Source organism: Pseudopodoces humilis, chromosome 2 (assembly GCF_049639895.1).
Source record: "Pseudopodoces humilis isolate 2021_Gansu_Grassland_sample_001 chromosome 2, ASM4963989v1, whole genome shotgun sequence".
Taxonomy (NCBI): domain Eukaryota; kingdom Metazoa; phylum Chordata; class Aves; order Passeriformes; family Paridae; genus Pseudopodoces; species Pseudopodoces humilis.
The window spans coordinates 89,509,410-89,535,563 of record NC_142201.1 but is presented as its reverse complement, the minus strand read 5'-3'; the positions used below and the strand labels follow the sequence as shown (position 1 = coordinate 89,535,563).

Below are 26,154 nucleotides of genomic sequence, written 5' to 3'. Positions count from 1 at the left end.
GTTCCTGTCCTCCCTCACATTTATTTTGAACAGTATACAACATGTGAGGAGGATGAACGCTATTCTGTTTGTGTTCTTTGCAACAGTTCCTGTGAGAAGATCTGTGTTATCCACTGGACATCACAAAATTAGTAAATAATAATTAATGAATGCTCATCTCTGCTTGGTTCATCCTGTTCCATCTATTCAGGGTGGAGATGTGCTCTCATTTACAGCTGTCCATCATCACTTGTGTTACAGATACATTCCACTGTAGCTGTGGATAAAACTTAATTTTACTGGGTCCACAGATCCCTACTTTATTCATTCTTTGTCCCTACATATATTTTTAAATGCTTCCTGAATGAGGCAAAGGCAGGAGACATGGCCTGTGGTTATGTAAACAGAGATCTGATTCTTACGGTCCTTGGCTGTGCTGTCTTCATTTATGTCTGTGAGCTGTGTCCTTGGTAGCTTCATAGGCAGTGCAGAGGGGGACAGGGATGTGCAAAAGCTGCTGGATTTCACTGCTGTGAGAGGGTGAAAACCTGCCACAAAATACCTGCATTTCATTTAGAATATATCTTTACCCTATGTGAGGTGAGATGCTGGCCATTATTTTCAGATTAAATTTTCAATTCAACATCAGAGAAAGAAAAAAAATCTTAAAGTTGCATACAGCATGTATACAGAAAGAAGGTAGGAGAAGATTAATTATGAATTAGTATTAAATAGTAAACAATGTTGTAAATGCTATTAATGAAATCTGGTAATAGCATTTGTGTACAAGAATGCCAAATTACATTGCAAAACAGATTTTCACAGGAATAAACCAACAATACAGATTATTTCTGTATCAAAGTAGAGTTCTAACACTGTTTCTCTAGCTTCCTTCCCAGCCACTCCCCAGCCCAAACCCCCCACCCTTTAAGAACTTTATCGCAGCAGTAACATTTTTTCAATCCCCCAATATGGCTGATTTTTTTTAAAATACTAAAATATTTTGAAAGCAGCAACCAAAGCATTTGTTTCAAAACAGAAACCACAATCAGCCATAACAGAACATACTTAGTCTAAAGCAGTGAAGTTTCATAAAATCCAAAAATGGGAAGTCATGCAAAATTAATTAGAGTTATTGTTATGTTGGTATAATGTAAACTTAATAAAAAGAGTCTTGTTTTTGTTTAATTTCTCATTAAAGTTACAAAATTATCTTATTCTCTTTATCCACAGAGAAAAATATTTTCCGTTCAGGGCTATCAGATAAGTTGAATGATTTTACAATTCATGTAAATGCCCCTAAAACAGATCTCCATCAGGCAGACGATATTCTGAACCAGCCTGTCTCAAGTTCTAGAGTAATACAATTAAATGTTCCAAAGACAAAATCAGTGGAACTGCTATTTGAATTACTTTGATTATAAAGATTTTCCATTTGGACTGAAGTCTTAAGTAGGTAGGCCAAAATGAACTTTGCAATCAATACTTTAGGGTTGGGGTTGTTTTACAAGTCTACATTGAAGACAAGGGTAGATATAGTTTTATGAACAATCAAGAAATTTCTCCATATGCTGAGGCCCTATTTCTTCTTGCCAGTTTAAGTGGCAGTGGTGGGAATTACATTATAACATATTTACTGTACAGTGGGTGCAATTCCTTCATTATGGTCTCATTTTTTCTTCCCTTTTTCTATATTTGCCTGGGGTTTATTGTGTTGGTTTTTTTGGTTTGTTTTGATGTTTTGTTTTATTGTTTGTTTTTGGACTTGGGAGAGTTCTTTTAGAAATAATAGGAAGGGAAGAGGTGAAAGAATTCTGCATACATTGTTCTCCCTTGGACTTGGGATTTCTCCAAAGGGCATAATGCCTCCCTTGGGATCGTTATATTCATGTATCACCCTGTAACTTACTGTGCTCTAACTCGGTGCTCTGGTGGATGTAGCAGGATGGTGTAGTTGCCAAGCAGTTGCTTGGCCATAGCTACACCGATTTAAATAGATCCAGAAAGTGATATTAAAATTCAACCCCTTTAGCTTTGGGCAGGAGGGGTTGGACCAGACAGTCTGCAGAGTTCCCTCCCAACCTAACCTGAGCTAGGGATAATGAAGCTTATGGATCAACATAATTTGTGGATTTTCCTGTCTAAATGATATTAATTTTGTATTTTTGATACACTAGAGTGTATTTCAAAGGACAAGCATGAGGAGAATGCTTTTTGAAATTCAGAAGGCCTTATTTTTCCCCTGTGGTTTGCTTAGCTTGGCTGTTTGTATCTAAATGAATCACATCTAAATAGGGCCATCCTTATCTAATAGTCTAACATCTAGCTTGCAGAACTGAAAATGACAGTGGAAAAACACATCTCTGAAGTATCTGCAGAGATCTTTGTTACAGAAAAAAAAAATTAGTATGTTAATTGTACAAAAATGTATAATATTTAAGTCAGTTAATTTCAAATACTCTAAAATCTCTTTTATTTTTCAAACAATTACCAGTGTGTGGTATTTGTGAAACTAAACTTTTAAAATTTAGGCTGTATTTGAAGTCTGCTTTATATCCTGGACAGCTACTTTCTGAAAATTCTACCTTAGTTAATGAAGTGATCTTTTATAACAAAGGCGGTTCCATAATTTAAAAATTAAACAACAAACCAAATTTGTCTATTGCTAAAAGTATTATTCTTCTATGCTAGAAGTTTTTGTAGGGAAATATTATGAAATTTTGCTTGTTTCTTATATTTTCTTCCTGCCCCAATATTCCTATTTCAGTAACACTTTTGTGCCTGCATTTTCCATGTTTTTTTTCTTTACTGTATTTTTCTCCACCAGTACTGATCTCCTTTTTCTTCCTCTCTGTTTCACTGCTACTGGCGAGGATAATAAGCTCATAAGAAATAGCCTGCTGAGACAAACCCATGGTCCATATCCCCCAGCAGTCAGTCTGTGACAGTGGCAGTGGGATTGTCACCTAGGGAGGGTAATAAGTTACATCGCTTTCTGCAGTCCATTCCCTTTCCAGTCTCCCATCATTCACTGTATTTGATATGTCAGAGGGTATATCTTTAGCTGGTCCTTTTAAAATAAAATTTATCAATCATGTCAGTGAATTTGTCCCTTTTTCCCCCCTTATTTTAAACTAATCTTGAATTTCTTTTGATTGCCTCCATGCCTTTGCCAAATATGTTTAGCTTACCCACTCACTTGTTTATGTAAGTCTTAGTCATATCCCCCCACATACAGCTCACAAGTAATGGGCTCACACAGGTTTTCTGTAGCAGCAGAATGATGCCCTCTGTGTTATTCCTTATGTTCTTCCTCATGATGTCCAATATTACTTGGCTTTTTGGGGTTGCTGTTGAACATGAAACCAAATATTTCAGAGGAATGACAACCATGCCCAAAAATTACTTTGCTAAGTTGTTAATGTTAGTTCCAAATTCAGCATTGTGCAGATCTAGTTAAAATTTTTTTTCTAGATATCTTACATCTATCCACACTGAAGCTTAATTTATCAACTTCTTGTCCATTTAAGTCACTTTAATGAAGTCTTTCAGGGGATGGTCACTGGTAGTACTGGATTTCACTATCCAGAGGGGCTTACTATTAGCTGTGATCTCAGAGACTTCAGGGTTCATTACCTTTCATAGGTCATTAAAGGCAATGAATAAAATCGGTCCAAGCAGGGAGAACTCTACTTGTGAATTTTCTTCATGGTAAAAAAAATCCATAGAACTCTGTCCTTTGTTTTCTGTGATCTAACTAGCTTTCAGTCCACAAAGAAATTTCTTCAGTCCCATGATGACTGTTTCTCTAATAACATTGCTGTGGAATGTTATTGGAAGGATTTTGGAAAACTTATGTATATTCATATCCCCTTTATTTACTTGCATGATGACAGCTTCATAGAATTAGAGAGAACTAGTCAGACGTGATTTCCCATTGAAGAAACTCTGCTGACTTCTGCAACAATCTTTATCTGTGTGCTGTTAGTCTTTATTTTACCATCTTGTCAGGGACAGCAATCAGCTTTCCCAGTCTACAGGTCCAGAGTCCCTTTTGTAAATGGCTTTTTCCAGATGACTGTTTCTAGCTTTCCACCAAAGAAAAGAACTATCTGTGGGTATCTTTATCTCAGGAGGAAAAAAAAAAAAAAAAAAGATAGTTTTTTAGAATTTTCTGTGAACATGTTCAGAAGCCCTGGTTCCTGTTAGAGGTTGAGAGCTAAATGGAATCAATAACTTGGGTTTGAAAAGTTGTAGCTAAGCTGTGATTTTTATAAAAAGCATTACTTCGAGAAATGAAAATTTAACTAATAAAAAAATTATCTCTCCTGTGTTGTATACTTTGTTTAGAAGCCTGCTGATACCTTGTCCTCTTTCCATTTTTCATGAGAAGGGATCAGTCTTACCAATCAGGGATTACAGACACAGAGATCCATAAATGAGGGATGTCATGGTTTTGTAGTGATATAATACATGGCAGCTCATTTGTATAAGCACTCATTTTTATCACTACAATCTTGGAGCACCACATACTAAAAATAGCATTGAAGTGGTGAAAATGCTGTAATCATTGACATTTTTTAATTTCCTACATAGCTGAGCAAGAGGCTGGAGAGGTTTCAGCCAACACTTCATCCTCTGTTCTGTAAACCAATCAATTATTCGTCAATGACATTTTTGCATGTGGCATGTTGGTGACAATTTGGAAGTAGACTCTACATACTGAGCCACAGGTTTAAACTACATAGTTAAATTTTAGGAAATGTACATATTCTCAAAAATTACTTATCTAAGTAAATCACTTTTTCTGTCACATGCTAAATGAAACAGGGTATCTCTAAAATATTAGTAGAAAAGTTACAAATTTTAAGTTTATGCAAATTTTCAGAAAGAATTTTGACTATAAACCCTATTTATTAGTTGATACATTTTAAAATTTTATCTAGTTCTGCATTTTCTGGAGTTGTTTAGAGAATGTTATAATCACTTTTATTAAATAGGTGTCTTTGAAGTCTGATATAAACTACCACAGAATACTGAAGAATTACATTATGCACCATGTGAACAATTATACTGGATATTGCATATTAGTACTAGTGCAATTTTTTTCCAGCTAATGAAATACATCATGATATCTTAAACTGAAAAAGACCATTATGTTCTGTACAGGATATTAAAATGTTCATTGGTTGATTACTAGCAAGCCCAAATAATCAATTTCCTGTATTAATTAAGGCAAATTGTGTAAAGATTATTTTAATGATATATTCATGCAATTCACTGCTTAAAATTATTTAAAGATAATTTAAGAGAAAATAAAAAAATAGCTAAGATGAACACAGATTTATGCTGAAATTGTATCTGCATTTGTAATTGTTCTGTTTCAAGTAAATTATTTTGCATATTGCACAGAAACTGTATGTCCTAGGGAGCACAGACTGCCTCTAGAGACAGAGTGCCCAAAAAGGAGACATAAAAGGAAGCTGGATAATGTGGAGAAAAGCAGTCCTGGCTCCATCTGCTGTCTATTTTTTTTCTCTCCTTTTTTTTTTTTTTGTTTTTGTTGGCAGCTTCTTTCTTGGGGTATTTGGGTTATTTAGGCCCCCCTATATTTCTTTGAACACAGACATTTTTAAGCGTACTTCTGCTTTTGGCTGCTGACCCCAACTACTTTGTTTTGTATTTGAGTACCACAGATAGTTTTGTTCTATGTTGTTCTTACTGGACACAACTTGGATAAAACAAGAATGTACTTTTTTTTTCTTTTTTCGGTCGCCCTGGGATCAAGTTAATTTTGTGGCCTTTTCTTTTTTTTTTATCTGTATTAGTAAATGCTGTAAGGAAGCCCAGGCACAGTTCTAGAACTGTTACTCATCCTTACACTCAAGTTCACTCGAGCTGCATCAGTGCACAACTGAAAAGTCTACTCCAAGTGCTGGCTTTTCATGTCAATTTTTCTCACAGTCCTTTGAAAAAGAAGGGACCAAAAAGCTTTAGTTGGACCAAAGCTGAAGACAAGAACCTGTGAGTCTGGAGTGTTACAGCTTTTTCATGTTCTTTTGTTGAATAGGTTTAACCTTTAAGATAATTTCTGAGGCTGCTCTAATTTGGACCAAACCCTCAGTTATTGAGACATTTTTTCTGCCCTAACTCTGTACTGTATAACTTGGCTTTCCTTCCATAATGGTTTTGTTCTTTTGGAGTCCTGATAAATGTAAATATTTTACTTGAAAACTGGGATTTACTGGGATGTTCAGTAGATTTCAACAATTTTGAAAAAATATTTTACAAATGGCAGAACTTTGCATTCACAAAAACCTCCCAATTGAAATTAGTCTAAATACTCAATTTTGGAAAATGGCTGCAAAGTAGAAAGAGCACTTTTGAGTCAATTCTAGAGTTCAGAAATTGTACTGAATTGCAATAAAACCATTTAAAATATTACTGAAAAGATGTACATCATTGCTGTTTTAAAACGTAGTTCTGTCTCAAGTACAGGACCCAATTAAAATTTCCAAATGGGAAATCTGACTCTAGATTGCAGAAATATTGAAAATACAATGCAGATCATAAATATGTAGGCAAGGATGCAAATAAGTCTTTAAAAATATTTATCTTTGCATTCTTAGATCTTAAAAATAGTACTGAAAACTCCAGTCGTGGCTAAACAGCAGAGAAGATTCCTGTGACTGGAATTCATAGAATTCAAACTTTATTACAGAGAGCCTTTCTAAAATCAATAACTAGAAAAAAATAATTGGTGAAATGTATAGGTATTTATATATATATATATATTTATATATATATATATATAATATTTTTTTTTCAGATAAGTAAGAATATTTGTTCACCAGAATACAGAAATTTCAAATATAATAGCAGCTTAGTAATGCTACATGTTCAACACACTAGAAAGTACTAGTATCCATGATTCCTGATGTTTTTGTGACATGCAAGGTCATGTCAACCATTTCTAGGGTAAGTCTGGTCCCAGCTTAGATATCAGAATAAAAAAAAAATATATTTGAGTAATCCTAACACTTATGAAGATAAGAAAGTTAAAAAACCCCAAAACAAAAAGCAAACCAAACCAGAAACAGAACTGAGATCTTTGATAAATGCCAACATTAACATAAAAAGTGAGTTACTTTGCTACAGCTTACTGAAGCATATGCTTCTGGGTTTTTTCAGCCTAGAAACTAATAATTAGATATTCTTAAAACAACTTCCCTTATCAGCAGTAATTAAGATACGAGACAAGTAAGATCTCTTTTAAGGAAGTGGTTATTTGCTGAAAAACATACATTTGGTTGTTCCCAAACTGCTTGTGAATATCAGTTCAAGTGTTTCCAGCTGTAATGGAGGAGTTGGAGTGATACAGCTGTGGAATCATCAGCTGCCTTTTACTCAACAGGTCTGCAATTAAGGAGTCCCTTTTGTTGAAGTTGTTCCATAGGGACTGCTGAATGCTTCAGCAGACATAGTTCTTGAACTAGATAATTTCAAGGAAAAGGAAAATAGCTTAAAAACTTAAATTTCATTCAGTTCAAAGTACTTCCTCTCCAATCCCAACCACTTACTAAAAAAAGAGTCAGTGCTAGTGTTCAAGGTTTTATTTTGTTAAATAATATAAACCATTATTATTATACTAAAAAATAGCATCTCGTGCCAATTTTTATGTAAGCAGCCCCACACATAAATTTAATTATAGTTTGTTTTTATCTGTATTTTTATAGTCTGGTCTTGTTGCTTTCAATGTTATTCTTATGTTAGTGTTCTCCCTCATCAGATTCTTCCCCGTAAGAATTGGTCAAGTCATGTTGGTCATAACTTCCAGGTTAAGGTAATTTAAAACACTGAGACAGTCTTCAAGGATGTGTTGTATCATGCTTAGTTTATTTGTTCCACAAAGTATCTCTGCAAAAATTAGAATTAAAAGCATAGTATTATAAATAAAGATTAAGAAAGGGTGAGTGGTTCAGTTGCTCATTTTGAGAACATGTTCTCTGGCGTCTTTGTTTTTTAAATTGATATTAGGGGTTTTTACCTCATAGACTCAATTCAATTTATTGGTTTATTGGATCTTTTCCCCTGGACATATTCCATTTCTTTCTGCTGGAGCTGTTCTCTTGAGGCTGAGGTTGTTTCTGACAGTGTTTTGAAAGCATATTATGTGTCTTTTTTTCAGTTTATACTTCAGCTGCCCTGCATATTAAGGTTATCTTTCAGCATACCACTTCAGCAATATATACCAGTTGTATAATAACATACACTTTGCAATCTACTTCATTGCAATAAAACCATTTAAAATATTACTGAGTGAAAAGCATAACTAGAAATTCACGTGAACAAAATTCACCTCTGTATTCAAAATACTGTATCTTTTTAAATACTTCTCTTGAAATGTATTGAAAATGCTACAACATACAGAAAAACATAAGCATAAAACATTCATGCTGTTCTCTGTGGTTGCAGTTCAGTCACTTTGCTCCTTTGCTCTGTTTCAGACGGTTCGCCATGGTTTTCCTTACCTACCCACTGCCTTAGCTTTTGACCCAGTTCAGAAAATTCTGGCAATTGGAACAAGAACAGGAGCCATACGAATGTATCCTTTCTCATGCAGAATTTGCACCATTTCTATGTATTTGTAATACAGGGATGGGAATTCCACAAGTGCTCAGGTAAGGCTACAGTTGTTATGTTCTATTTCATTTTGCTTTATGAGACAGACTGGAAAAGGATGTGCTGTTGAGGAATTAACCAGGTCCTTAAGGGGTTCAAAGAACAGTTTCTGACTGAGTTTTTAGCATATGGTTTTGGCATATATTGGTTAAAATAAAACAGAATTGATCTTTTTCGGCATGAAAAGTACAACTGGACAAAGTTGGTAATGAGCAAGTTGTGAATGTTGTGCTAGCAATAAATAAATTAATTGCTGCAATGCAGTTAGCCAATGTTAGATTACAGTTAGATGCAATTTATTTAGACTCTTCCAAGTGAATGGTGGGAAATAAGTGATTTTAGAACAGAATTAATCTCTTCCTGGAGGAGAAGGTGAAGCACTGTTAAAGTGCCTATTTCTTTTTGTTAATTATAAAGGTACTTCAGTGCCAGAAACTTATATGTTGTTTTTAATACAATGGGATTTTTAAGTTAGAAGTCTATATAGGATGAATTTAATTAACAGATAATTAAAAATTTGAGACTTAAAGAAAAAATTAAGAATATTTAAATATGGTGTATTTCAGAATGTTTCTCTACATAATTTTATTAGTTTGGCATGGTTCCAATGTTTCTACTTCAATGAAAATACATATAAAGCAAAGAAAAAACAGAGTAAGACTATTACAGGAAGGTTTAAAAGTTACAGAATACAGAATTAATAAACCAATGTTTCTTACAAACTTTTTTATAGCCAAATAAATTATGTGTTTAAAGTAGGGGACAATGCTGTATGAAATAGTAATATAATATTTTCTAGTTCTTCTGCTATCCCTGTTCCCAAGGTAACTATAAATGTTATGAACATTACAAGTTACAAAACAAAGAAAAATCCCCTTGTGGAAAAGAAGCCTGTGCCTCATGTAATGTTACTAAAACTTTGGTTCCTCCATTTTTGGATGCTCTTGGTCTGAACAGCTGCATTTCTGTAAGCCTCAGTTTCTCTCTGATCCAGAATTTCTCACAAGGCTCAAAACCTCAAGTTATGTGACAAGCTTTGCTTTGATAGTTCTACTCTTTATTTCTTACCTGTGTGAAGTAGATTGAATATATTATGTTCAAATGCAAAGAAGAAAGTGTCCATGAATTTGTGCACTTCTGGGAAGTGCAAGTCTAGTAGTCATGGTTTCTTCTTCTTCTTCTTAGAGATATGCAAGGTTAAAAATCTGGGGCTTTGTTGCTGGAAATGTCACCAATATCTTCAGAGTGAGGGTATTGGGAATTCCATGGTAGAAGTAGGAAGAAGACCTTGCAGAAGATTAACTCCTTAGCCCGCCTCTTCCTTCCATCTCAGCAATGTGGCTTTTCTAGGAGCAGTGCTGTCACTGGCTAGGCATTCTGCATCTCTACAAACCCCTCCTTTGATGAAAATTCAGGTGCAGAGCCTGATTAATACTGGTTCATGTAGAATTAATTTAAGCCTGTATGTCTCCTGCCACAGGAACAGAACATGAAGTGGAAAAATAGCTATATCCCTAAGCTTATATAAAATTCTCTATATGTTTTCTATAAAAATAGATTATATAGAATTAGCAGAAGGGAAAAGAATGTTTTTCAAAGTGCCCTTCCTTTTAACATCTCTTCCCCTGTTTGCTAGCGAACTCCTACCTCATTCACAGAGAAATTTCTACCAGTTCTAGTATCTTAACCTGTCTTAATCAAACAAGAGCATCAGGATTACAGGGCATTTGATTTTTTTTTGGAAGATATGTCATAACATAAATGCTTCTAGCTTAGTCACAGAGAGTCTGGTTTGCTTAATTGAGCCCTGAGTTAATGGAAACTGTGCTTTGAAGACAGAGGGTGCCATAAAAAGAATTACTTATTTACTCATTTTAACTGAGGTTTCTCCATTTCACTCTAAGTTTTGCAGAACATATTACATAAAAAACCTACTTGTGGGCTAATAAATTTGCAGTGAAGCAGTCTCTAAGACTACCCCCAGAACACCACTTATTTAAGCCAGTCTTGTTGCAGATGTGTGTAGTTTTTCAAGTCAGGCAATAAAGTTCAAATCAAGATTGAACAGATTAAGTCTTAACCTGAAACTACAATTCGTAATGTGGCTTTGTTTTTATTCTAGCAGACTAAGGAAAATATAGGTTTTAGTGGCTCTAAGTTTTGTACAGTATCCTGTAAAAATGCTTTTTAAAAGAACTGCACAATTTCATTCTGTCATGAGTAACCTAAGAAAAAAGGAATTCTTCCCATACATACACTGTATTTAGCTGGTGTTTCTAAACAGTACTTTTGATGGAGTGGGAGGACAGACTGCTTGGATGCCATCAGAGAAATTCACCCAAGTATTTATTTGTTTGTTTACTGGTAGTGCCAAAGGTACCTAGTTTGATTTGGACTCTGTTGTTTAGAGAACACAAAAAGATGGGAAGACTGAATTTATGTTTAATATTCATGTAGTGATGTAGAACAAGTTTTCCTTTGATGATTCCAAGTCACGTAATGGTATTGTTGCTTCCTTGACTTTGTAAAAGATTCACAAGGTATTGGTATTTCTACTGATCACAAGTTAACAGGTCTCAAAAGACAAGCTGTTTTTTAAGAAAAGGAAGCACGTCCTTCTGTGTTGTGAATTAATGTCTAACATCAAGCCTTCAGGTGATCATTTCGAGTGATCCAGCAGCAGTACTGAAGTTGACTATGTTAAATTGTCCTGAAATAGAGCATATTATTCATAAGCTGCCATTAGAATGCAGAGATAAATTAAAGTTCATTTTGGTATGGCAGTCAATTTGTCTTCTCCTAGGTTTCTTTTCAGGGTGCTTAGAGGCAACTGCTCTAGCTTCTGTAGCACTGGGAATTGCTGTTGCTATGCTCTACTGATCCTAGAAGTCTCTATGGGTTTGCCAAGGAAGTACAAACAACTGCAGGCATTACCTGCAGTGATGACTGCTGGGTACTGGATCCTCATAAGTGCAGCCCATGGAATCAGAATGCACTGCAAACCATCGATGAAGGAGCATCTTCCTATTACCAACAACACAAGCTAACAAAGTCTGCAAATAAAGGGCCAAAACCCCACTCCTGAAATGGTTGCTCTGGCATCTGGTAATTTACCTTTGTCCTAAACATAACAAATTCATTTTTCCTTTGAGGTCTTTTCTTCCTGTCAGAAGCTTGTTCCTAGCTCTCATAGTTGTGATCAGTGATAAGATCATTGCTTGATACCACTCTAAGTGGAATATTCTTGCTTCAGGAAAACACATTCAGTTGAAGAGGGGCTATGAAATTGAATTCCTTTCCTTATTGTCTCCGTATCCATCTTCTCTAGTCCCAGTCTGAAGAACCTCCTGACACTACACACAATAAAACCAAGTGTGCAGTCTCTGGATGCTGTCAGAGAATGTTCTTTATCACCGTACAAGGAGGTGAGAAATGAAGACACTTGGTCAGACTTGAGTTTCTTCTTGGTTTCAAAGGAGAAGTTTGGGGTTTTTCATATTCTCAGATTGAATAAGTAGATTAAAATCAGTATTGTTAACAGTGATTATTCCAGTAACAGATCTGAAGAAGTGGCATGCTGTGTTCAGATTTCAGGATGCATATTTCTGTATTTTCATTTATTCAGCTGACAAATGCTTCTTAAAATTCATTTAAAGTACTTTCTGGAGTCACTTAGTTCTTTGGAGTTTTTTTAATTGCATCAGAGCTGTGCTTAGTCGTTACAGCTCTCTACTTACAAGAATATAGAATACAGCGTCTACTTTATTTTTTATAATCAAACTGCTGATTATGTAGTGGTCAATTGCAGTGAGAAATTGTGAAAGAAACTTTTCTCTAGCTGTTACCATCTTTGTTTATCATGAAATGAGAGGAAGTTTGTCTTAAATCCAGTGCAAAGAAAACAATCTGCTGGGTCCAGAATGGCCTCCACACCACTGACAAAAATCACCATCAAACAGGCTTAAATTAGTAATATGTTTGTGTATGTATTATAGTGTGGTCTGCTGCTGTTATTAATACTTATTTTTTAGACTTACAGGCTCCCTATTGTCATAGATGCAGGTTGTGGGGCATCACTTTCAGTTTTAGTTGCTTGAGCAAATCTGGAAGGCATCTGCAATTCATGCAGGGCTTTTCCAGTAGGCATAGCTGCTTGTTATCCATGTTATCAGAAAATACAGTGGCCATTTTATACCTAGGCAAACAAAACATTATTCTGAGTCGCTAACACATGACAGTGGAAGCATTGCTCTATCCCCACCTTTAGCTTAGCTCCACAGTCCTGACTCTTCCTTTGCTCCAATCCTGCTGCTTGTCAGATATATTACTGTGAGCCATCCAACGCACTAACCTGGCAAAACACCAGTTCTTCTGCTGTGCTACTTTTTTTGCCAGATTAGCAAACTGTTTTATCTGGTGTTTACCTCCAGTGTAAGTCAGAATGATGCATAAAGTGGAAGGAGTGCAGTTGGGACTGGATAGAGAAGAAAATGGGGGAGTAACAAAATTTTGGCACAAAGAATCAGGTTATTAAATTGACATGTCTTAGTGTATGAAATTGCATCTGATAAATTCAGGTATGGCAGATTGTAGCTGTCTATGAAATTTGCTACAAAATGTAGAAATAGCCTTTCAATTTTGAGTGGTATAGAAGAGAACATCTCTTTTACTTACATTTAAAAAATCTTCATGTAAAGCTGCTTGCAAATCACAAAAATTCTACAGGTTCTTCTCAAGGGAGATTCTGCTTTAGGATCCTATTTGGAATAACTTTTTCTGGCCTTTTTTATGTATTTTTTCCAACGCTTTAATAGGAGGAGTGATTTTTGAATGTCAAATAAGGTACAGCAGCACATATTTTAACAGGTCTGTTTTGTGGAGAAACAAACATGGCTTCAAAATGGCCAATGGCATCCTGGCCAGTGTCAGCAATAGGGTAGGCAGCCCTGGTGAGGCCACACCTCAAATCCTGTGTCAAGTTTTAGGCCCCTTTCTAAAAGAAAGATATTGAGGTGCTGGAGCGCATCCAGAGGAGAGAAATGGAGCTGGGGAAGGGTCTGGAGCACAAGTCCTACAAGGAGCTGCCAAAGGAGCTGGGGTGTTTAGCCTTTGGAAAAGGACCTTATCACTCTCTCAAGTACTTGAAAGGACAAAAGAAAATGGCTTTAGATTGTGCAGAGGAAGTTTAGATTGGGTCTTAGGAAAAAATACTTTACTGAAAGGGTTGTCAAACCCCAGAACAGGCTGCTCTGGGAAGTGGTGGAGTCCCCATCCGTGGAGGTGTTCAGAAGTTGTGCAGGGGTGGCACTTAGGGACATGGTTTATTGGTGGACTTTTTAGTGCTGGGTTGGTGGTTAGACTCGATGGTCTTGGAGGTCTTTTCCAAGCTGAGTGATTTTATAAGAATTTTTTTTTTTCCCTGTGAAACAGCCAGTAAACATATCTTCAATTCCAGAGTTACTGTGCCAAGTAAAGGGGAAGGTGAAGTCTAAACCTAAGATAGCTCTGTTGAACGTCATGGATCCTCAGCAGCTGATGTACACAGAGAGACTGTATTCCTGGGAGGTAAAACTGAGGTGTTTGTGCACTGTAGAAAAAAGAAAATCCAGCAAAGAAAATAAATAGCGCTAATTAAATCATTGCTGGCAGAGTTCTGAGTAGGCATGGAATTTTACAGTAGCTAAAGGAAATGTGGTAAAGAATGTTTGACATCAGGTTGGATGTACTTTAAAAGAAAAGAGGAGAATGTAACTTGAGGTTTTGGTCTGTGAGAAGGGTGGCATAAAAGCTAAATATAAATTGTGACAGATTTACTTTCCCTGGAACTGCTGTCTTTTAATCTAAACAAGGTTTCAGTAGTTCTTTATCCTTAAAATAAGCTGACTGTGTTCTCTGCTGTTTACTCTGTGTGATTTATTGGGCAGATGGAATGGGGGTAGCACAGACAAGATCATAAAGCCAAAGTTCTGTTGTTTGACTTGGAAGAATCATTGATACATTTAATCTTTTGTATCTCATTGTACAATATATTTGAGATTTTTCTAGAGAACTTGAGCTTTTGAGGAACACAAAATTTACCAAGAGTCAGTACTCCTAACGTAAGTTCTTTTAGAAATTTAGAAGTTCTTTTAGAAATGTGTATATTTGTGTGTATAGATACCTAAATAGGTTATTACAGAAATTAATGTATTGTCAGTCTAGAAGAATAAAAAATTATTGTAAAAGATACCAAAAGAATCAAATTTAACTGTATTACTAATCTGACAAAAGCAGAGTTTGGAGGATTTTTTCTATGCTAAGACTACTATGCATCTGGTTATGTGTGCATTCACATCTATATACATCTATATACGTATCAAGTTTCTGCATTCATGCACAAATTTGGGTCGGTTTGTTTCCCAAGCCTCTACCATGCTTTTTAAGTAAGCAGACTGAATATGTTACAGTTAAGTGTACTGGACTTCCCTCAATTTCAATTACTGCTTATCCAGGAGATAAAAATGGAATCTGACCTCTGCAAACAGATCTACTGAGAAAATATGGATTTTCATATATTTGGAGATGCAAGTAAAGCTGGTATACAGGTGGATGACTCTGGCAGCATTTCAAGCACAGCTGATGACTGCATTTATGAACACTATCTGAAAAAATGCCTTCCGATGCCTGTTACAAGGGGATTTTTAAAGTATAATAAAAAAAACCCTCAACTTACTCTGACAGCGAAATTTTGACTACTGGTGATAGTAAACAATTTAAAAGAAGTGATGTGTCTTAATTAGACTTTGTGTCAGCTTTAGAGCTTTCCCTACCTTTTTTGTTCCGAACTTTGTCATCAACAGAAGTATTGACATGCATAGGGAATAAAGTACATCAATTTTCCCTCCTTTCCAGTCTGCTAATTATCTTTTTTAGACAACTATCCATGAACTAAATTTGGCAGACATCCTAAAACCACAGAAATTTGTAGTCATACTACACACTTAGTTAGTTTGACTCTTTTCTTCTTTTGTTTTTATCTGGCAGATAATTTTGGAGGGAATTGATACTTCTCCAAATAACTTAGGAGAGCTAGTATCTAGTAAGAGACAAACCCAAATTACACAGACACATATAGTGGGAGCATTTTAGTGTTGTGGAAGACCTATTTTTGTCTAGCTACCAGCACTCATTCAATTTAAATTCTTGATGACTTCTTGAAGTTAGGCGTCTTTCTTACACGTATGTTGTTAATGGAGGGAGGCCAGGGATGAAAGGGAACTGTGGAAGGTTGAGTGCCCATTATGAGGTAGAAAGGCCACAATTACTCTGAATAATTGTATATGCATTGGGAATACCAAAGGAGAAGTTTCTGAAAGCACAGTGTTCTCCCTATGAGGATCTTCCAGAGCAAGGAACATGAACCATATGATGAGTGGTTCAGTAGGAAATGGGACAGACACAGTCACACACTATTTCAGCCTAAACCTCAAGTAAAGGTGTAGGATAAAAGCACAGTTTTTCCTGAGGTTCAAGAAATGGGGAGATGAACAAAACAGAGACTATGATCTCATTCAGGAGAGGGGGAGGGAAAGGTTTTCTTGAAGAAGTTCTTTTCCCTTATCCATGGTCAGCGCACTCCGTCTTTCCGTAACTGACCTAGTTTCACTCCAGTTCTTATAGTTCTTAGATTTCTATTCCTCATCCCTGACCTTTCTTTTCTTAGTGGCATTAAGCAAGCAATATTCTTTTAATCTCCATCTTTCACCTGACTTGTGCAAAGCAGTCTCTGAATAACATAATTTTTTTAAGGAAACTGTTCAATCAAGAACCAAGATCTTTCCCAGGTGCTTCAGATATTGCATTCAAAGCTACACGAGGACAAAAGGAAGAACTAAAAAAGAGCATCATGGGAGAAACCAAGTTTGTCCAGAAGAGATTGTGGATGAAAAGCTATCAGAAAATGAATAGCTGAACTAGAAGGCATTAAAGAATGTAAGCGTGGCATCAATCTCTTAATCTAGAGAGAGCACAGGGAGGGGAAGCAACCCAATATAAAGGAGATATTCTGGTGTTTTATCAACACTGTTTTAGTCTCGTACTTGAAACACATCCCCTTGTAGGGCTCCATGAAGTAAATCAGCTCCATTTTGGCCAGACACAGCACACTCTTCAAAAATTCTGCAATACTGTTTGAACAGTTGTGGTTTTCAGATGATGAGGAGTGGAAATCCAGCAATCTTGATACGCTTTAATTGTAAAACTGATAACTTGAGCAGAAAAAGGATAGATCTTCTCTCTAATTACTGACAATAACTGTGCATTTCAGTAATCAGTTTCTGGTGTTTTTCATTTTATTGAATAAAAAGTAGCATATATTTATGTGGTATAAAATAGATATACCATATGTAGTATATTTATACATTGATATTCAATATTAACCATAAAAAATGCTCAGAGACAGCATAAGAAAGAAATATCAGAATATAATTCTTTAGTACTATAGTTGATTTCTGGTTGGTTTTTTTGTGTAGTTGTTCCAACAAAGCCCCAGTCACTGAATACACTACATTTTAAGCAGCTATAACAAGTGCATTTTAAATGCTGTGACTTACAGGAGTTTGACTTTCTGTTTTATTATTTGGCTGTATTTTCTGCAATGCAGAATTGATAGCTCTGTGATATATTTACATATTTCAGTTGCTTCAGTAAATAAATAAGGATTGACTGAATTACGTGGTCTGATCTGAGACACACTGATTTCAAAAGCACCCTGCTTTTATTATGAGATGAATCAATATGAGATGTGTGATAGAAGAATGCATTTGAGTACATTCATGTAGTAGGGATGCACATGAATGACTTGAGTCAATGTTCTCTTGGAAACCTATGATCAGAACATAGACTTAGGCTTCTAAAATATTTATCTTAATATTTTTTTCCTACTTGCAAACATAAGTCCACATTCTCAAATACTTTCTCCATGTCAGGTGTTGATAGATGTGTGCCCCAGTTTCCATTAGATTATAACAATAGGGCTTTCTTTTTCACAGCAGTTTTATTAATCTTAATTTGTAGATTTTAAGAAATTCCACTTTAAGATAATTGCTTAGAACTAAGGGGAGGCTAATAGAATTCATCAATACTTTATCTGTTGAAGAACTGGATTTAAAATTTGTTACTTGGTTGGGGGAAGTATCTTATATTCCTTCTGCAGACATCCTACATTCTATTTAGTAGATTATTTGTATAGTTTTAATACCAATTCATTTTATCTGAGTGGCAAAATTCATGAGAGGGGCATCCTTTTGAAACACAAGAATACATAAATATTAATATATAAATAGATATATAGATAAATGAAGTTAAAAGTTAATTTTGTCTCATGATAGAACACTAATATGATTAACCAGTCTTCTCCAGCGACCTCTGTTACAGGATTAAGGTCTGGCAGACCATCTCAGAGCAAGTGTGGCAGGTCAGACTGAACATAAAATGCAGTAGTGGATGCTACTTCTAAGAGTTTGTGCTCATCCACTGACTTGTATTTTGGATCTACAGAATTGATATGTGGGACTGTCAGTTCAATTTTCTTAGCAGAATATTTAAACCCACACATCCTGTTACACACAACATATTGCAACCCAGTGTTTATAGGATAATGATTTAGTCACATAATTTAAAGGAGGAATCTTGCATTCCAGTCTGTGATCAAGGGCAGATTATAAATTTTACTTGGAACAGTGACTAGATGCAATAGTTATAACATGTGAAGTTCTTCTCATTTTTGTAGATCATGTTATCTTAGCAAGACAGATGGAATATCTATTTCATAATAGCTTCATATGTTTGTTTCACAGAAGTTCATAAAATACTAGTTTATACTGGAAGATCAAATGACACCCAGTAGATTTGGTGATTTCAAAGTAGCACTTAAATTCAGAGCTGCCTGTCTGCACCCATAGCTCTTGTCTTTGGTAAATTCATTTATTTTATATAAACAGATCATAGCATACACAGGTTATAATAGGGGCTCACCATCCTAGGTGAAAACCTGCTAGCCATGATTTCTTGCTCCATCTCTCTTAATTGAATAGTCCCTTCTCTCTCAAATTCCCACGTCCTGTCCTCCTGCACTGAACGAGTCAAGAGTTGCTGTAGTTCCAAGTAGTGGTCAGGACACTGTGCTTGTAGCATTTTTATTTTAAGCAGAATAACCATTCCTTTCCTGTTCCTCATTATTTTGAGACACAAAAAATGTTGCACTGATAATAGTGAAGCTTCCTCATGCTTTATCAGTACATCTTTTCGTGGATAGAGGTACCTGCAGATTTAGAACTGGTCACATGGATTTTTTGGGAGAAGTTTTCATCTTCAGCAAGAGCCAAGACTTGCTTTTTCAAGTCCTTTGGCCTTCAATAAAAGAGTTTTTGACTTGATTCCTGCTGTTTGTGGCTGTAAAATAGTGAAGTATCTACCAGTGTCAAGAAGTCATTGCATTTAATTGATGTAATGTATGGTTTTAAAATTCTTTTAAGATTAAGAGTACCATGTTTATATTTTCCAGAACAGACAGAGGAAATTCTTAAATACATTTGCAACAGAATGGAAAGCTCTGTTAAAAACATCTGTGATTTACCAGGTGTGTTTTAATTACTCCTCCACAGTATGTGGTTTGTATAAAGTGAATGAATAACCATTCTTGAGCAGGTATTTCTCAATAAAAATAAAATTTTGTATTAAAATGGACCTTTAATTAAAGACAACTTACCTAAATTAACATCATCATTCAGACCATAAGCTTTTCAAGCTGTCAACTTCCTCAAGTAGGATGTCCAAGCTAATAAGAAAACAAAACTAGAAACCCAAATCTTTCCTGAAATGAGTTGAGCAAATTCTCCTGTCAAAATCATTCCAAAGAATGTCTCCTATGCTCCTGAATTTTGTAGCTTAGTAGCTCTCTAGCATTGCAACTCTCAAATGAAAGGAAATACTAATGAAAAACTGGTTCATTTTATAGGTTCCCTCAGTTTTAATTGATAGATCACTATTTTGGACTTGAAAGTACAAGAATCACTTAATTAGGCCGACAGTTTTACTATAGCAAAGAAGCTTTCCAGTTTTTAAGAGTAAATTAAATCACTGTGAGATCAATAAATGCAATAAGAAAACAGTGTAATTTTCATGGCTTCTGAACAACTTAAAGATGAGATATCTTCCAGTTGTTTAAAAAAAAAAAAAAAGTTTAACTCTTTTAAAAGGAATTTATATAATGCTGCCTGCTACATATTCCTAGAAGTAGACTAAATCTTCCGCTGCAAGAGAGGACAGAAAAACACTGAGTCTTTGCTAGTTTCTTTAGAGGAATGGTTCTTTTCTGCTTGAAATTCATTAGTTAATGTAATTCTGAGCAAGCATGTAGAATTTTGTACCTTACTTGTCTATTTTAGCTAACCACTGCCAGGGCTTCCTATTCTAGCTAGCCATAATCCTTTTTAGGGCTTCCCAGAAAAGATGCTAACAGATTATATTAAAAGTGAATTCTTTTACTTCTACATTCATACCCTGACCAAAGGAACTCAAACATGGAGTCCTTAGAAATATGGTACAATTAGGTCAGCATATTCAGTTCATTTTTCATTAGTCCTTCATCAGTTCTGTCCTCACACTTCTCCAGCTTTCTATTGTCAGGATTCTTCACCAACCTTATGCTTTGGGGCCTGACAAGGAAGAGCTGTGTCAGGGTCCTTGTCTGCTTTGCCTTTGTACTGTGAGCTGTAGAGAAAGGAAGAAGCACAGACATTACACTTAGAGAAATTGAGGATGAAAGAATGAAATACTGCTGGTTTTGAACTGCTGCATTTCTCTGTTGTTGCTTTCCTGTCTCATCTCCTGTGAGAGTGATGTTATATCATGAGGAGAAAAAGAGACAATTTTGGTTGTTTTGTGAAACAGTCTAGTTGGTTGCCTGCTCCCAAAGTACAGCAATCAAAGTGTCTGCTCTGGTTCCTCTGGCATGTTTCAAACTGGCTACAGGGACTGAAAGTTCTTCTGTTCTCCCAAGAGGAGCATCAGGTACACCTAAATTTATTCATCTGGACAAAAGCCACCAAAGCTGCTGCTGCCACTGAGTAGTTTAAAGATTTCTTCTGCTCCCCTAGTTTAGAACGGGATCCTGAATGTTGGCAAGCAAAAAATCCAGCAATGTCTGCTAATGTGGTGCAATTTCTAACAGGACAGGTGAAACTTTTGAATGCTGGAGACGGTCAGAAAGAATGTTCACAATCTGTGTGCTCTGTGTTATCTTTGCTATCCAGAAACAAAACTTCCACTGGGGCCTAATGGTTGTCAGGCTACTGGTTTGTCTCTAAGCACCACTAGATGAGGCTCCTGCTATCGACCCATATAAACAGATCTCTGAGTTTGCAAAGGTAAGGAACCCATAGTTAGGTAGGGTTATGTTATCTGCCCTTGCTTCTGATCTTTCCCATATTTAGAACATCATCTGTGTGATCATCAGCTCCTAGTTTTACAAGGTCTGTGCACTGACAAAAACCAGCCAATGATAGACTGTTAACTTTCGTTTTGGGGCTTTGTCTCAGGATAAATATGTTGCATTTCTGGACTCTGATATGATGTTGCCATCAATATTTTAAGACAGAGTGGAATACAAATCAAGGTTTCACGTGCAACTTTAACCCTTCCAGGAGATCATATTTCTGAATTCTTGGCTTTAATTACATTTTTTAGCACTCCTTTATCACTTCAGTGTGATCATATAGTAAATAATTCTTCAAGATTTGGATCAGTTTTGCACTATTGTCAGAATCACAACTTATTTTCTGGTAAATGTATTGAAATGTATTTTAAAACATTAGTGCTAATACTGAGGTAACAATTACATAAAATCAGTTAAATTTCAGAAAAAAACCCCAGATTGTATAAAGCGTCTCAAAATCTGAATTAGAAATTGCCAAGTCTAATAAAACTATCGGTTTATTTGCCTTTTAATTAGCAGCTTTACGTTCCTAATTAAAACTATCATCCTGCTTGCTAGAGATACCTTTAGAATCTAAGCTTCAATTCAGTATTTCTCATTTCTCCTTTCTCTTCTTCCTCCTTAGTGGAGATTGAAAAGAACTAATACTGTCTATAGTTCCAGCAATGATTATGAGGGAAAGTCTGTCAGTATTCTGTGAGGCTGTAAGTGGCTTTTATGAATGAAGTTAAGCCCGGTATCAGGGACATAGAAGACCAAGTTAAATCTGCCTGTGTTTATGCTTATAAAATAGTTAAGCATCTTGGATGAAAGCAAAAGAAGCTCCCCCAAATTAGATAGTTTGAGAATTTCATAGGAAGTATTTTCAAAGTGCCTGAAAAATCAGCAGAAGCTTTTGAGAGAGCAGACTCGTACAAGCATCTTTCATTAAAAAAAAAAAGGAAAACAAATTTCTCATCAGCTTTCTTAAATACGTATTAAAGAAACTCCTTGTTTATCAACCAACTACAAGACCAATGATAAAATTAGAAAATGTTATTTAAGTGGGTTTTTTTGTTTTGTTTTTGGTTTTTGGTAGGTTTTTGTTTTAGTTCTAGTCAATTTATGGTTATATAATCATAGTATGTCTGCCCTGAAGCCTTATTGTCACTGCTCATTGCAGTCATTCTTCAGACATGATTCTGGAAATTTAGGCAGGGTATTTTTATCAACAGAATCTTGTAAAGTTACCTTTTAAAGAGAAATTGAGCTGTGAATCTTCACTGTCAGCTTAAAGCTCATAAGCATATAGGATCTCTCATGAGGCTTTTTTATTGCAACAATTCTCATCAACACTCCATATAGAGCCGATTGTGGAGATTCACACATCTCTTCCTAGAATTCCTGCTGTAAGTTTAGATTCTCCTGATGTGCGTAAGCAACTAAACTGATTTTTTCTTCTAGTGAAAATTATATTGAATTTGTCAATTTTGCACATGACTATTATTTTACTCTTTCAGCAAGTTATTTTGGTCTGTTTAAAGATTCTTGCTAAACTTACTAAACCAAATGGATTTTTCACACATTTAACTCTTTAGGTCTTTAACAGATTAATAAATACAGCAAACTTTATCAGATGTATACTGTGACTTTACCATAAGTGCCGTTACTTTTATTGACACTGTCTTCAGAATGTTGAAATCACTATGGAAAGTGGACTGTGCTCCCTTATCTCCCATCCATTTTTTAAATGCTCTTCAATTACTGGAAGATCCTACTGGAAATTTTTGAAGCCCATTAGAATTCAGGTTTTTATTGGCAGTTAGTCATGCCCTTTTTTTCTACCATAATTGTTAATCAGTAGAGGTATTTCCTCTGGTTTCGTGTCTTCAGTTAGTTTGTTTTCTGTTTAAGGAGACTTTCTTTTTGACATCTGAGGAAGCTTTTTTCCAATTTCATGACCTTTTAGAGGGCCAAGAAGTACTAAGAGATCAATATCAATGCGTATTTTGGGAGAAATTATTATGTTTATTATTATTATTATTATTAAAATAATGTTTAGACTAAATTCTTTATTTTCATATTCCTATTTTAATTTAAAGGTGTTTGCAAGACTCCAGTGTAAGATTTACTGTCTTGTAATTTTCTGGATAATCTCAAGTCTGTTTTAGAGGTATGTGTTATTATCTGTGCAGTTTGGGGATGTGCATTGCTAGTATCCATTCTGCTTCATTCCTATGCTTCTTCCAAAGCATGACATAAATATTCTTTAAACCTACTAGTAGTTTATTTGGGACTTTAGCTGCTGGTTTCTGAGTCTACATTTCTGATACCTGCATCTTTAATAATCTTACTTCACAGACATACACATAGAAAAATAAGGAGTGTGTGTAAAGGAACTTTTGCCAATTTACTCTGTTAAAAGCTGAATCAAAGAAATAATTATTATTTTTTAATACTCTTGTTTGATTGCTTCCTGTAGTCCAAGGGATTCATCAGGTTTTGTTGTAGTTATTATTGTTTTGTAAGCTTGCCATTTCCAATATGATCCAAACATTTCCTATTCGGATTTTTTTTACCTTTATCTCTGTTAATACTCTGGACAGTAGTGTAAATCTAGAGCAACTCTTCTGAGCTGAATTTGGTTGTTGTACTTTCCACCTCCATATAGCCTGGCAGCACTTTCCCTCAGGTTTTATTCTCCTTATTAAAATAAAATAAAATGTTTGAGAAAGAGCATATATTTGCTTTTTATGATAATGGGCAAGGAGATGTACTAAAGACTGGTTTTACATAAAGAAGTTTGGACTGTTAGCCCAGTTCCTGTGCTTATAAAATCTCCATAACAAAAACTTTCTTCTACCTTTCTCAGGAAAAACTACTTCCATTTTGGTTCCATCATATTTGATGAGTAACATAGTCTTTACTTGAAGTGCATTTAGGCTTCAGGGTTTAGTTCCTTAGTTTTACAATAAAATCCCTCTTATTAGCCAATGCCTATGGGTGTAACAAGAAAAGTGCAGGGAAAGATATAATTCTGATGGATCTCAATCAGTTTCTTTAAAAAGGAAGTTTAAACACTCTTGGGAAGAAAGAAGAGAGAATTCATTCAGTTTTAATACTTCCATTATATATTTGCATGTTTGAACTGATCTGCAAATAGAACAGTTCTATAGCAGTAGAAGCAGTAGAAAGTAGAAGTATAAGTAGAAGCTAGGTATTAGCTATACCAATATGAATTAAAACTACAAAAAGCAACACTATAGGATGGGGGCAAAGCAGTATTTCTTAGGAAGACCTTTAATCACCAAGTATTAAAATTATTAAAATGGATATTGATAGAGCTATCCCAGTTTTACTGATGTGAGGAAACTGAAGCACTACAATTACTTAACACAGTCTTTAATATGAGATGCTTGAAGAATGTAGGTCCTTTGATTTTCAGGCTGGCACTTCAACCAGAAGCTGTTAAATTCAATGGCATTTAGCCTGAGATTTTGTGTGCGTGTTTCTGATGGTGCTCTTACATATTGCTTTCTAGGTCATAAGGAATTCAGGATTGATTCCCTTACCCTTTTGCATTGTGGTGCTGTAACAGCAACCTAACAACATAATGTATTAAGGATAAGTTAACTACATCCTTCGTCTTGTTTTCCCCATATACTTTACTGTTGTCAATAGGTTTTAGATTGCCTGTTAAAATCATTGAATGGCATATATATCATACATGGAAATTGTTCTCACAGTCAGGTTTTGAACACTGTGATGCATACACAAGCGTTTGCTTGATGTGTTGCCACCTACAGAAATGCCATGTAGTATCATGGAATAAATATATTCAGTGTGCACATTCCTCAAATGTAAGAAGTAAAAAATTTCATCACCCAAGTGTGTGTCTTTATGTGTTATCTTAGTTCCTATCTGAAATGAGGAAAAATGAAAACATATACACACAGAAATAAAAGAAAATAAGATACTTTTGGGAACTGCATACTTCCAGATTGCATTTGTATTTTAGTGGGGGGGAACTGGGAAAATGCTGTGTAATGTGGCCACCTGTCAGGAAAATTACCACCTGTCTCCAATCTTTATTTTAGTAATTCATAAAATTAACAGAACAGATAAATAGTGATATCCCTTTAGGTGAAAACAGCTGATAGATTGTTCTATTTAACAGGGTTACAAAGTATTTATTACCCAATAATAAAACGATGAATAAATTCTTTGGTACTGGGTATCATAATATCAAAGTCTCAGGCAGACAGAACTGGCTCTTGAAATCTATGTGCATGTTAGGTTTTAAGTTCTGTAAGGCTGCATATTAGAAGCCTCGGTTTACATTTCTCTTCCATCTCACTAGCAATGCTGTAATTTCAGTCCCAGTGGCAAAATCATAATCACTATTGCTTAGGAGTTCAAACATCCACCAACTATTTCATTTAGTATTTCATATTGTAGAATTCTATTAGTTTCTCACAAAGAGGGGTTGGGAAGCTTCCAGAGTCTCCTTTGTCCCTTCTTCCCTGTTTTTTGCCTCTGAAGGATGAGGCAGGGTTAACTATTGAACATTCACTGAAACATTGAGTGCATACATGAAGACCTCAGATTTCTACTACTGCCATACCCAGTCCTCAAGCTACTTGATGTCACATCTTAAAGGAAAAACTTTAATAGGCAAGTACTATTCCTTTCCCTTGTCTCCAACTGTGTTTTTTTACTAATTTCAATCACTTGGGCAACCTCCCCTGCCACTAAATTATAAAGCTGCCAGGTACTCCACATCTTGAACCTGGAAATTCTTTTGTTCTGCTGCACTCCTGTGTTCTACAAAACTTTGGGAAACCAGATCTTCACGTGTGTGTTTGTCATAGATGCTCAACTGCAAGCCAAGTGTTGCCCGTCTGGCTATTCCACTGAGATTTTAACAAGAGTTGATAACCAGGAGAGAGGGAAGCTGAAACATCATATCTCAGGGAGAGGACACAGTCTTCTAAAATCTTCTGCTGTAGAATACTGTTCTGCTCTATTGCAGAAAACTC

At 35.5% G+C, this 26,154-nt stretch overlaps 1 protein-coding gene across 4 annotated transcripts in view; it reads left to right on the top strand.

Annotated features, from left to right (window-relative positions):
- Nucleotides 1–26,154, top strand: part of STXBP5L (syntaxin binding protein 5L) — a 184,634-nt gene that overhangs the window by 8,643 nt on the left and 149,837 nt on the right. For all 4 annotated transcript variants that reach the window (XM_088051631.1, XM_014253302.2, XM_088051630.1 and 1 more), the window contains exon 2: nucleotides 8,487–8,584. In XM_088051631.1, coding sequence (XP_087907757.1) covers nucleotides 8,487–8,584 — 98 coding nt within the window. The remainder of the gene's footprint in view (nucleotides 1–8,486; nucleotides 8,585–26,154) is intronic.